Below are 13249 nucleotides of genomic sequence, written 5' to 3'. Positions count from 1 at the left end.
AGGATGAATCCTGCTCCTCCTCCTCCTCCTCCTCCTCCTCCTCCTCCCTTTTGAGGATGAATCCTGCTCCTCCTCCTCCTCCTCCTCCTCCTCCTCCTCCCTTTTGAGGATGAATCCTGCTCCTCCTCCTCCTCCTCCTCCTCCTCCTCCTCCCTTTTGAGGATGAATCCTGCTCCTCCTCCTCCTCCTCCTCCTCCTCCTCCTCCCTTTTGAGGATGAATCCTGCTCCTCCTCCTCCTCCTCCTCCTCCTCCTCCTCCTCCCTTTTGAGGATGAATCCTGCTCCTCCTCCTCCTCCTCCTCCTCCTCCTCCTCCCTTTTGAGGATGAATCCTGCTCCTCCTCCTCCTCCTCCTCCTCCTCCTCCTCCTCCCTTTTGAGGATGAATCCTGCTCCTCCTCCTCCTCCTCCTCCTCCTCCTCCTCCCTTTTGAGGATGAATCCTGCTCCTCCTCCTCCTCCTCCTCCTCCTCCTCCTCCCTTTTGAGGATGAATCCTGCTCCTCCTCCTCCTCCTCCTCCTCCTCCTCCCTTTTGAGGATGAATCCTGCTCCTCCTGGGAAAAAGCCCCCAAACTAGATGTCGCCATAGCTAAGGCATCAAAGAAATTTGCCCTCCCATTTGAGGACATGGGGGTCTTGAAGGACCCCATGGACAAGAAGGCTGACACCTTTCTCAAAATTTCCTGGGAAGCAGCTGGGGGAGGTCTAAAGCCAGCAGTCGCCGCCACATGCACATCCCGTTCGTTAATGGTTTGTTTAGACCAACTGGAAGGCCAGCTTAAAGGGGAAAACATCCCGTGACTCCATACTAAACTCTTTGCCGGTAATGAGCTGCTAGATCAGCAGTTTTCGCTAACGCGGCTAGGCGCGCCCTCTGGCTTAAGTGCTGGCCGGGGGACTTACAGACAAAATCAAAATTATGTACCATTCCCTGTGAGGGGGAATTCCTGTTTGGTCCCACCTTAGATGACATCCTAGAGAAGGTGGGGGATAAAAGTCTTTTCCCTCCCTCGGTTTCCCCTCTTATAGAAGGCCCTTTCGGAGCAAGAGGTTTTTCCGTAAAAAGCCAGGGAAGAACCAGAAAAAATGGGAGGATAAGAAACAAGAATCCTTTTTTGTTTTTAATAAAAACACTAGCAACAACAGGAAACCTCAATGAAGGTTTGCCCCAGGTGGGGGGGAGATTGTCACTCTTTCTCTCGGCCTGGGAGAAAATTACCAGCAGCCCATGGATCCTGGGCATAATAAAATCAGGGCTGAAACTGACATTTCTAAAAACCCCTTGCCCCTCCTTTATGATAACATCTCCAAGGTCTTCAGTGGAAGAACAATTGGCATTGGAAAACGAGGTCATTGGACTAGTGGACAAGGGAGTCCTTCTGGAAGTTCGTCCATAAGAAAGAGGGCAAGGATACTATTCCCCTCTGTTCCTGAGGAGAAAACCGGACAGTGTTATGATCCGGTGACCCTGGAGCCGCATGAGACTATCTCTGGAGTAGGTGGTACCTGTACTGACTGCAATCCTAATACTGACACTGCAACTAGAAGTAGCCGTGGGATGTACCTATCCAGGCCTAGACACCTCGACACAGCCGGAGAACTAAATACCCCTAAAGATGGAAATGGGAAATCCTATCTTGCCTCAGAGCAGAGCCCCAAAGGATAGGCAGCCCCCACAAATATTGACTGTGAATTTAAGAGGAAATACGTACACAGGCAGAAAAGACAGAGTTTAGCAAAAGAGGCCCTTCTAGCTAGATAGAAAGGATAGGACAGAGTTCTAAGCGGTCAGTATTAAAACACTAGAAAAATCCACAGCAGAAGATACAATATGCTACATCTAACTAAAGACATAGGATGTATATCTGCATCTCCAGAGAAACCAGCATGACTGAAAAATCCAAACAAGTCAAGCTGGACAAAAACACAATAGATTGCACTGCACATAAAAGCACACTGCATGCGTGCTACAGAGAACCAAAACAAGGCACTTACCTGAGCTGAAATGACAGCAGGGCAGTGGAGCCAGACAGAGATGCAATCCCTCCAAGATACAATGGACAACTGGCAGGGATTGAAGGATCCTACAAACCTAAATACCTAATAGCACAGCAAAAAGCAGAGACACCTGCCCAGCTTATAATCCAGAGACCACTGCACTACCACTAACAACCACCGGAGAGAGCCCAAGAGCAGAATTCACAACAGGACGGGTCATACAGGACTATCATAAACTTGAAAAACCTGAACAAATACCTAGAGTTACAAGCGTTCAAGATGGAAACAATAAAGACCTCTATAAAAATGCTGTTTCCTCGGTGTTTCATGGTAGTCCTGGACCTGAAGGATGCCTACTATCACATCCCTATCCACAGGGATCACCAGAGGTTTCTCAGGATAGCAGTTTACATCAGGGGGGTGTTATACCATTTTCAATTTTCAGCCCTACCCTTCGGACTAGCCATAGCCCCAAGAATATTCACAAAGCTAATCGCAGAGGTAATTGCTCATCTGAGAGAACAGGACACCCTGATTGTACCATACCTAGACAACTTTATGGTGATAGGCTCCTCTCCCCAACACTGCAGCAATCAGCTAGAAACAGCAATGCGTTCTCTAGAGGAGCTGGGCTGGCTGATAAACTTAAAGTCCAGGTTGCTGCCTTCACAGGTCCAGGAATATCTAGGTCTCACTCTAGACTCCATAAAGGAGGAATGTCGCCTTCCCGGGGAAAAAATACAAAAAATAACAGTGATGGTATCCAAGATACAAGCTATCCCCTCCATAACTCTCCGCCAGGCTATGTCCCTCTTGGGATCCATGACTTCATGCATCCCTGCGGTCCAATGGGCTCAACTCCATTCGAGGGACCTCCAATGGCAAATTTTGTCAGAAAAAGTCTCTCTAAGGGGGCATTTAGAAGGTCGGTTAAGATTGTCTCCGTGCACAATTCGGTCACTAATCTGGTGGACATCGCAAAAAAAATCTTTCCCAGGGAGTCCCGTGGGTAACCACAATTTCAAAAATTGTAACCACGGACGCAAGCCCCAGTGGGTGGGGGGCTTATTTGGGGAACCTAGTAGCCCAAGGCACCTGGTCGGCGTCTCTAGCAAAAGAATCTTCCAATATGAAAGAACTTCTAGCGGTCAAGTTCACTCTGCTGGAATTCTTGGGGGCTCTTAACTCTCACCATGTCAGAGTTATGTCAGACAACAGGGTAGTAGTAATTATTCTACCTTTCCTTACCTCCCCTACCCTTGATCCATCACATACTCACTAAAATTGTTGTTAGATTTACCTTGTTAGCTATCCCTTTTATTTCTTTGTTATTTTTATAACTTCATTTGATGTTGTTACCATACAATGGTTAAACACCCTTTGTGATGTATTTTCAACCTAGTTGTACTGAAGAAGGTCCATAACAGACCGAAACGTTTATATACTGGGACTGCTATCTGAAATAAAAAAAGCATATTCCACGTTACCAAGTTGAGTGCCAAGTTTCTGTATTCTATGTTCACTGGTTTGGGGAACCTACCTTGTGCACCAACACAGTAGTGCCACGATATACTTCACAACAGGGTAGTAGTGGCGTACCTGAATCACCAAGGGGGTACTCGCTCCCAAAATCTGATGGGAGTAACCGAGTGAATCTTTCAAATAGCCGAGAGCAATCTTCTATCTCTGACAAGTCTGCATATAAAGGGGGCAGACAACTACTAAGCGGACTTTGAGTCGTTCCCGTCTAAAGCAATGGGAATGGTAGCTAAATCAGGCAATATTCACCCAGATTACAGAAAAATGGGGGGTACCCAACATAGACCTCTTTGCAAACAACCTGAACAAAAAAGTAAATTATTTTTGCTCCATAACTCCTCTGGGGAATCCAGTGGCGTTGGATGCGTTCCTGATCCCATGGCTACATCAGCTGGCTTGCGCGTTTCCCCCATTTGCTCTGATTCCGGCAGTGCTGAGGAAGATTCGGGAGGACGGGGCTCATGTGATCTTAATAGCCCCTTTCTGGCCGAAGAGGCCTTGGTTCTCTTGGATGAGGAGAATTTCGATATCCGACCCGTGGGTACTCTCAGACCATCCAAACTTACTCTCCCAGGGCCCAGTCCACCATCCACAAGTTACGAGCTTACACTTGACAGCTTGGCATTTGAGAGGAAGGTACTAGAAAGCAGAGGTTTCTCTCCTGGGCTGGTATCTACTCTTTTACAAAGTAGGAAACTGGTTATGACAAAACAGTATGGGAAGATTTGGAAAAAATTCCTTTCATCAGGCGCTAAAATAGGGGGAAGAGGTCCCTCTTAAAGCCAAATTAGAATTTTTACAAAACGGGTTGGAGATCGGTCTAGCCACGAGTCCCCTTAAAGTCCACGTGGCAGCATTGGGAGCCCTATTTAACTACGATTTGGCAGGGAATCGGTGGGCTTCCAGGTTTATCAGGGCAGCAGGTAGATCAAGACCGCTTCCAGTAAAAGTTATCCCTCAATGGGATTTAATTTGGTCCTTAAAGCCCTGACTAGACCTCCCTTCGAGCCCTTAGGAGATATCCCATTGAAATTCCTATCCCTCAAAACATATCTGCTCGTCGCCCTCACATCTGCTCTTAGAGTTTGCGACATACAAGCGCTATCTGCTGACCCTCCTTACACAGTTTCTAGAGGATAGGGTCGTTCTCAAAATAGACCCAGCATACCCCCCGAAGGTGGCATCCCGGTTCCACAGAACTCAAGAGATATCTCTTCCCTCCTTTTGTCCCAACCCTAAAAATTAGGAGGAAGAATCATTACATACACTAGATGTCAGGAGATGTCTCATGCAGTACATAGAAGCCACCAGAGAGAGTAGGGAGGATGCCTCTTTTTTTTTTTTTTTTTTTTATGTGTGTGTGTCTTCAAAGTCCCCGGAAGGGGGAAAAAAGCCTCCAAAGCCACTTTGGCAAGATGGATCACGGATGCCATCAGCCTGTCATAATCAAGTGGAATGTTCGTCCCGGGGAATGTCAAGGCTCACGCAACGAGAGCAATAGCAACTTCTTGGGTGGAGAAGGCCGGAGCTTCAATTGACCAGATATGTAGAGCTGCTACCTGGTCCTCACCATTCACATTCTATAGGCACTATAGATTAGACCTTATCTCCTCTTCAGACCTTACCTTCGGTAAAAGGGGTTCTGGAAGTGGTGGTCCCTCCCTGAATGTACAATCTCTGCAAATCTCTCCGTGGTGCCGTCATGGGTGTCAGAGAAAAATATAGTTCTTACCGATAACTGTATTTCTCTGAGCCCATGACGGCACCCGTACATTCCCTCCCTTCACTTATGGGTGTGCACACTAACATAGTGCCATATGCTTTTTATATATGGTTAGGTCACGCGGTATCTCAATTTAAGTAATGTTAAAACTAATTAATAAGCTATTCCAGTGTCTCCCATCGTTCTCTAGTAAACAACTGATGCGGTAGAGTGGTATCGCCTTTTTATCTGTAGGTTTCCTGTCCTTGGTGGGCGGATCCCCTCTCTCCGTGGTGCCGTCATGGGCTCAGAGAAATACCGTTATCGGTAAGAACTATATTTTTTGTTCATTCTACCTCACAAAAATCGGAATAAAAAGCAATAAAAAAAGTCACGTGCCCGAAAATGGTACCAATAAAGACATCAACTCGTCCCGCAAAAAACAAGACCTCACATGACTCTGTGGACCAAAATCTGGAAAAATTATAGCTCTCAAAATGTGGTAACGCAAAAACTATTTTTTGCAATAAAAAGCGTCTTTTAGTGTGTGACGGCTGTCAATCATAAAAATCTGCTAAAAATAACCCGCTATAAAAGTAAATCAAACCCCCCCTTCATCACCCCCTTAGGGAAAAATTATATTTAAAAAAAATGTATTTATTTCCATTTTCCCGTTTAGGGTTACGGTTGGGGCTAAAACTAGGGTTTGGATTACATTTAGGGTTGGGATTAGGGTTAGGGGTGTGTTGGGGTTAGGGTTTCAGTTTGAATTCGGGGTTTCCACTGTTTAGGCACATCAGGGGCTCTCCAAACGTGACATGGCGTCCGATCTCAATTCCAGCCAATTCTGCGTTGAAAAAGTAAAACGGTGCTCCTTCCCCTTCGAGCTCTCCCATGCGCCCAAACGGGTTTACCCAAACATATGGGGTATCGGCGTACTCGGGACAATTTGCACAACAACTTTTGGGGTCCAATTTCTCCTGTTACCCTTGGGGAAAATAAAAAACTGGGGGCTAAAAGATGATTTTTGTGGAAAAAAAAAAAAGAATTTTTATTTTCATGGCTCTGCGTTTATAAACTGTATTGAAACACTTGGAGGTTCAAAGTTTTCACAACACATCTAGATAAGTTCCTTAGGGGGTCTTTCCAAAATGGTGTCACTTGTGGGGGATTTCAATGTCTAGGCACATCAGGGGCTCTCCAAACGCGACATGGTGTCCTATCTCAATTCCAGTCAATTTTGCATTGAAAAGTCAAACGGCGCTCCTTCCCTCCAAGCTCTCCCATGCGCCCAAACAGTGGTTTACCACCAAATATACCAAATATGGGGTATCGGCGTACTCGGGACAAATTGCACAACAACTTTTGGGGTCCCCTTTCTTCTGTTACCCTTGGGAAAATAAAATTTTGCAATTTTCACATTTTGAATTTTTATTCTGTTAAACCAGAGAGTTATGTGACACAAAATAGTTAATAAATAACATTTCCCACATGTCTACTTTACATCAGCACAATTTTGGAAACAAAATTTTTTTTGGCTAGGAAGTTATAAGGGTTAAAATTTGTCCAGTGATTTCTCATTTTTACAACAAAATTTGCAAAACCATTTTTTTTTTTTTAGGGACCACCTCCCATTTGAAGTCAGTTTGAGGGTTCTATGTGGCTGAAAATACCCAAAAGTGACACCATTCTAAAAACTGCACCCCTCAAGGTGCTCAAAACCATATTCAAGAAGTTTATTAACCCTTCAGGTGTTTCACAGCAGCAGAAGCAACATGGAAGGAAAAAATTAACATTTAACTTTAGTCACAAAAATGATCTTTTAGCAACAATTTTGTTATTTTCCTAAGGGTGAAAGGAGAAACTGGACCACGAACGTTGTTGTCCAATTTGTCCTGAGTACGCCGATACCGCATATGTGGGGGTAAACCACTGTTTGGATGCAGGGCTCGGAAGGGAAGCTACGCCATTTGACTTTTTGAATGAAAAATTGGCTCCAATCGTTAGCGGACACCATGTCGCGTTTGGAGAGCCCCCGTGTGCCTAAACATTGGAGCTCCCCCACAAGTGACCCCATTTTGGAAACTAGACCCACCAAGGAACTAATCTAGATGCATAGTGAGCACTTTAAACCCCCAGGTGCTTCACAGAAGTTTATAACGCAGAGCCGTGAAAATAAAAAATATTTCTTTCCTCAAAGATTTTTAGCCCGGAATTTTTTAGTTTCCCAAGGATAACAGGAGAAATTGGACCCCAAATGTTGTCCAGTTTGTCATGAGTATGATGATACCCCATATGTGGGGGTAAACCACTGTTTGGGCGCACGGCAGGGCTCGTAAGGGAAGGCACGCCATTTGGCTTTTTGAATGGAAAATTAGCTCCAATCATTAGCGGACACCATGTTGCGTTTGGAGAGCCCCTGTGTGCCTAAACATTGGAGCTCCCCCACAAGTGACCCCATTTTGGAAACTAGGCCTCTCAAGGAACTAATCAAATGTGTGGTGAGCACTTTGAACCCCCAAGTGCTTCACAGAAGTTTATAACGCAGAGCCATGAAAATAAAAAATATTTTTTTTTTTTTCTCAAAAATGATTTTTTAGCCCACAATTTTTTTTTTCCCAAGGGTAACAAGAGAAATTGGACCCCAATAGTTGTTGCCCAGTTTGTCCTGAGTACACTGATACCCCATATGTGGGGGTAAACCACTGTTTGGGCACAAGTCGGGGCTCGGAAGTTAAGTAGTGACGTTTTGAAATGCAGACTTTGATGGAGTGGTCTGCGGGCGTCACATTCCATTTGCAGAGCCCCTGATGTGCCTAAACAGTAGAAACCCCCCACAAGTGACCCCATTTTGGAAACAAGTTCCTTGAGGGGGTCTAATCTAGATATGTCGTGAGCACTTAGAACCCCAAAGTGCTTCATAGAAGTTTACAACGCAGAGCCGTGAAAATAAAACAATATTTTTTCATTCCTCAAAAATTGTTTTAGCAAGCAATTTTTTATTAAGAGTAATAGGAGAAATTGGACCCCAATAGTTGTTGCCCAGTTTGTCCTGAGTACGCTGGTACCCCATATGTAGGGGTAAACCACTGTTTGGGCGCACGTCGGGGCTCGGAAGGGAGCACCATTTGACTTTTTGAACGCAAGATTGGCTGGAATCAGTGGTGGCGCCATGTTGCGTTTGGAGACTCCTGATGTGCCTAAACAGTGGAAACCCCTCAGTTCTAACTCCAACACTAACCCCAACACACCCGAAACCCTAATCCCAACTCTAGATATAACCCTAACCCCAACACACCCCTAACCCAACACACCCTTAATCCCTACCCTAACCCTAATCCCAACCCTAACCCCAACACACCCCTAACCACAAGCCTAATCTTAACCCTATTTCCAACCCTAGCCCTAATTCCAACCCTAACGCTATGTGCCCACGTTGCGGATTCGTGTGAGATTGTTCCGCACCATTTTTGAAAAACTCAGCAGGTAAAAGGCACTGCGTTTTACCTGCGCATTTACCACGGATTTCCAGTGTTTTTTGTGCGGATTTCACCTGCGGATTCCTATTGAGGAGCAGGTGTAAAACGGAATCCGCACAAAGAATTGACATGCTGCGGAAAATACAACACAGCGTTTCCGTGCGGTATTTTCCGCACCATGGGCACAGCGGATTTGGTTTTCAGTAGGTTTACATGGTACTGTAAACCTGATGGAAAACTGCTACGAATCCAATCCGCTGCGGATCCACAGCCAAATTCGCACCATGTGTGCACATAGTCTGATCTAACTCTAGTTCTAACCCTAATTCTAACCCTAACCCTAGTGGGGGAAGAAAAAAAATAAATATATATTTTCTTTATTTTTATTATTGTCCCTACCTATGGGGGTGATAAAGGGGGGGGTTCATTTACTATTTTTTTTTTTTTTTTTTTTATTTTGATCACTGTGATAGGTTTTATCACAGTGATCAAAATGTACCTGGAACGAATCTGCCGGCGCACTGCGCATGCGCCCGCCATTTTGGAAGATGGCGCCCATGAAGCAGATGGACGGACACCGCGAGGCTCGGTAAGTATGAGGGGGGGGAATCTGAGCACGAGGGGGGGGGGATCGGAGCACGGGGGAGCGGACAGGAGGACGGAGGGGAGCGGACCACAGTACGGGGCAGAAAGGAGGACTGGGGAGGCGATCGGTGGCAGTGGGGGGGGCAGATTAGGTTTTCCAGCCATGGCCGATGATATTGCAGCATCGACCATGGCTGGATTGTAATATTTCACCATTTTCATAGGGGAAATATTACAAATCGCTCTGATTGGCTGTTTCACTGTCAACAGCCAATCAGAGCGATCGTAGCCACGGGGGGGGGGGGGGTGAAGCCTCCCCCCGGGCTGAAGTACCACTCCCCCTGTCCCTGCAGATCGGGTGAAATTGGAGTTAACCCTTTCACCCGATCTGAAGGGACGCGATCATTCCATGACGCCACATAGGCTTCACAGGTCGGATTGGCACCGACTTTCATGACGCCTACGTGGCGTCAAAGGTCGGGAAGGGGTTAAATGTTCATAATTTTTTTTTTTTTTTTAAACATTCCAAAAAATCCTGTGAAACACCTGAAGGGTTAATAAACTTCTTGAATGTGGTTTTGAGCACCATGAGATGTGCAGTTTTTAGAAAGATGTCACACTTGGGTATTTCTATCATATAGACCCCTCAAAATGTGGTCCCTAATAAATTTAAAAAAAAAAAAAAATGGTGTTGTAAAAATGAGAAATTGCTGGTCAACTTTTAACTCTTATAACTCCCTAACAAAAAAGATGTTGGTTCCAAAATTGTGCTAATGTAAAGTAGACATGTGGGAAATGTTACTTATTAAGTATTTTGTGTGACATATATCTTTGTGATTTAAGGGCATAAAAATTCAAAGTTGGAAAATTGTGAAATTTCCGTTTTTTTTTTCACGAATAAATGCAGGTAATATTAAAGAAATTTTACCACGATCATGAAGTACAATGTCACGAGAAAACAATGTCAGAATCAGTGGGATCCGTTGAAGCATTCCAGAGTTATAATGTCATAAAGGGACTGGTCAGAATTGTAAAAATTGGCCCGGTCGTTAACGTGCAAACAACCCTTGGGGGTTAAGGGGTTAAAATCTCTGGGCTTTCACCTCCTTCCTTTTCACACAGATTTCCAGTAAGGAATCAAATAGCTGACAGTAGAAGTCCCTTAGAGGTGGACTGGTACAATGGTCATAAGTAGTGTTGAGCGATACCGTCAGATATTTGACAGTATCGGTATCGGCTTGGATCGGCCGATATCCAAAAAATATCGCATATCACCGATACCGATAGCCGATACCAATACAAGTCAATGGGACACAAATATCGGAAACTATCCTTGATGGTTCCCAGGGTCTGAAGGAGAGGAGACTCTCCTTCAGGCCCTGGGATCCATATTCATGTAAAAAATAAAGAATTAAAATAAATATGGATATACTCACCCCTCCGACGAACCCTGGCTGTCACCGCTGCAAGCGTCTGCCTCCGTTCCTAAGAATGCAGAGAGTGAAGGACCTTCGATGACGTCACATGAGCGGTCACGCGACCAATCACAAGACCGCGACGTCATCGTAGGTCCTACACTCACTGCATTCTTAGGAACGGAGGCTGCCGGTTGCACCGCTGAGGTCCAGGGTCCGTCGGAGGGGTGAGTATATCCAGATTTTTTATTTTTATTCTTTATTTTTTACATGAATATGGATCCCAGGGCCTGAAGGAGAGTCTCCTCTCCTCCAGACCCTGTGAACCATACGCACCGCACACGCCTGGGAACTTATAGGACCTTCCGATATCACAAAAATATCGGAACTCAGTATTGGAATTCCGATACAGCGAATATCGGCCGATACACGATATTTGCAGTATCGGAATGCTCAACACTAGTCATAAGTCATTGTGAGCAGCGCATGATGTCCCCGCCATGCGCTGCTTACAAGCATTAAGCAGCTGCTGGCACCGGAGCAGGACGCTGCGACTGTGAGGGAGCAGAGGAAGGTAGGAGTAAAAATTTTAATCTTTTTTTCTTAAATCTTTTCTAATGGGGCCATGGATACCAGGACTGGGATGGGGCCAGTCACTCATACCAGCAAGGGGATGGGGCCAATCATACCAGAATAAGGATGGGGCCATGCATTCCAGGATAGGTGATCTTAAGTACAGAATTGACCACATATTATATGGCCAATCTCTTTTCTTAAATGGGCCCATTAAATGACAAACAAAATGTTTGGTTTTGACTTCATAAATGTATGTATATTTTTCTAGGTATTAAAGAAGTCATATTCATGTCGGACAAGTATCATGATACACCAGAAATGAAAGCTGCAAGACACATGTTTGATCTAACTGGGATCAAATATACGTAAGACCACCAAGTTTTGTTATGCTTTTTAAAATGGTAAAAAGTTTGGTATACTGTATAATATATACTCTGATGGGAAATGGCTTAAACACCTAAACACCCGGAAAGTTAGAGTATATAGCACAGCACACCCATTGTAAACCAATGCTGAGTAGTTATAGCAGGTTTTTATGCTTATTTTTGTTACTTTGCCTACACCTTATGGATAGTTCGGCTGGCCATGCACAGTGTCGGCCTCCTATCTGATATCCACAAGGGTCTCATTCGAGCATGCTAATGTATGGGGGTGGGGGGACAGATGACAGTCGACCAACAGGTATCTAAAGTGTATGACCAGCTCTACTTCTAGCTTCACTGAATTGTAAAGGGGATCTCTGAATACAAACCCTAAATCCAGACCATCTCATTGTATTGCACTCTTATGGGCGTCTCCCCGATAAAGAAGGCGAGCGTTATCTTTAACACAAGTATACTACAAGTTTTTAAATTAACTTCAACAAAGAGAATAAGAACGGGGCAGTACATTTTGCACAAAGGGAAAAAACTTTAGCAATGAAACCAACTCCTGGAGCTCAGTTGTTAGAAATGTTTTCTTTTCCTGATAATTTATGATCTCTGTTAGCTGAAAAACACACAGCCTCAGCAACCCCATGTGTCTTTTTGTTTCAGTCTATCCCTTCTAAGGATTCTCTCTGCATGGGGCACTATAATTGGCTTCTCCGGAGAGAGCATGAGGGCTAAGCAATGTTTTCCTCCCTCCTCCTCCTTTCTCTTCTTCTACTGATAGAAAGTGAGTTTCAGCACATAACTAACCTATATATTTTCTTTTTTAAGGAAATTTGTACCCAAGCGGAAAACTATAGTCATTGACTTTGATTCGATCAATAACGCCAAGAGAGGTCCTCCCGTATTGTGAAGACTTGATGGCTACCTCATGATCCATGAGCCATCTTTGCTTTATAGACATCACCTGCTGCCATAAGGGAGGGGATAGACAAGCCTGTTATATACTTTTCTCTTTAGAAGTCTTTTGTCTCATCTCAATGGCAATCAATGAAAAGTGTTTTGTTTTTATTTTTTTAATAATGCGCTGAAGAAATGGCTCCCGAGAGCCGTGAACACTATTGCTTAACTGTTATGTTTCATATACTGTACCTGCAAGGCCTGCACACGTGGAATGGGTTGTTACATGGCTGCAGTAATTTAACTTCTGTACCTTTTTATTGCTTGCCAACTTCAGGAGTCTGATCTGTAGGCTGCACTTCTTCTTTCATAGTATATCCTGTTTTAAAATGTTTTCTTTCATTGCTCTGGTAGGTTTTACTACTTTGTACTTTTTTTTCTTTTTATGCTTCTATTAAACTTTTATGATGTACCTTACGGATTTTCTTTTGTAATTTTTCATTTGTCAGTAAGCACTAGAACTTGCAATTTGTTAGGGTTCGCCTGCTGAGGTGGATCCACTGACCAGAAAGGACCAAGGGTGATGGCACAGTGGCAAGGACCAGGATAGTGGACTAGGCTACAATGAAGGCATGCAGTGTAGGTCGTGCCGGAAGCAACAAAGCCAGGAGTGTAGACTGTCACAGGAG

General features: G+C 44.6%; 1 protein-coding gene across 1 annotated transcript in view; it reads left to right on the top strand.

Annotated features, from left to right (window-relative positions):
• The window catches only part of DCTD (dCMP deaminase), a 67707-nt gene extending 54670 nt beyond the window's left edge, over nucleotides 1-13037 (top strand). Inside the window, exons 5-6 of the mRNA XM_077279556.1 lie at nucleotides 11561-11657; nucleotides 12492-13037. Of these exons, the coding sequence (XP_077135671.1) occupies nucleotides 11561-11657; nucleotides 12492-12573 (179 nt within the window). The 3' untranslated portion in view covers nucleotides 12574-13037. The remainder of the gene's footprint in view (nucleotides 1-11560; nucleotides 11658-12491) is intronic.
• The last annotated feature ends 212 nt before the right edge of the window (nucleotides 13038-13249 follow it).

This window comes from Ranitomeya variabilis, chromosome 1 (genome assembly GCF_051348905.1).
Source record: "Ranitomeya variabilis isolate aRanVar5 chromosome 1, aRanVar5.hap1, whole genome shotgun sequence".
Lineage (NCBI taxonomy): Eukaryota > Metazoa > Chordata > Amphibia > Anura > Dendrobatidae > Ranitomeya > Ranitomeya variabilis.
The sequence above is the reverse complement of the archived record's forward strand: the minus strand, read 5'-3'. Positions and strand labels throughout refer to the sequence as shown.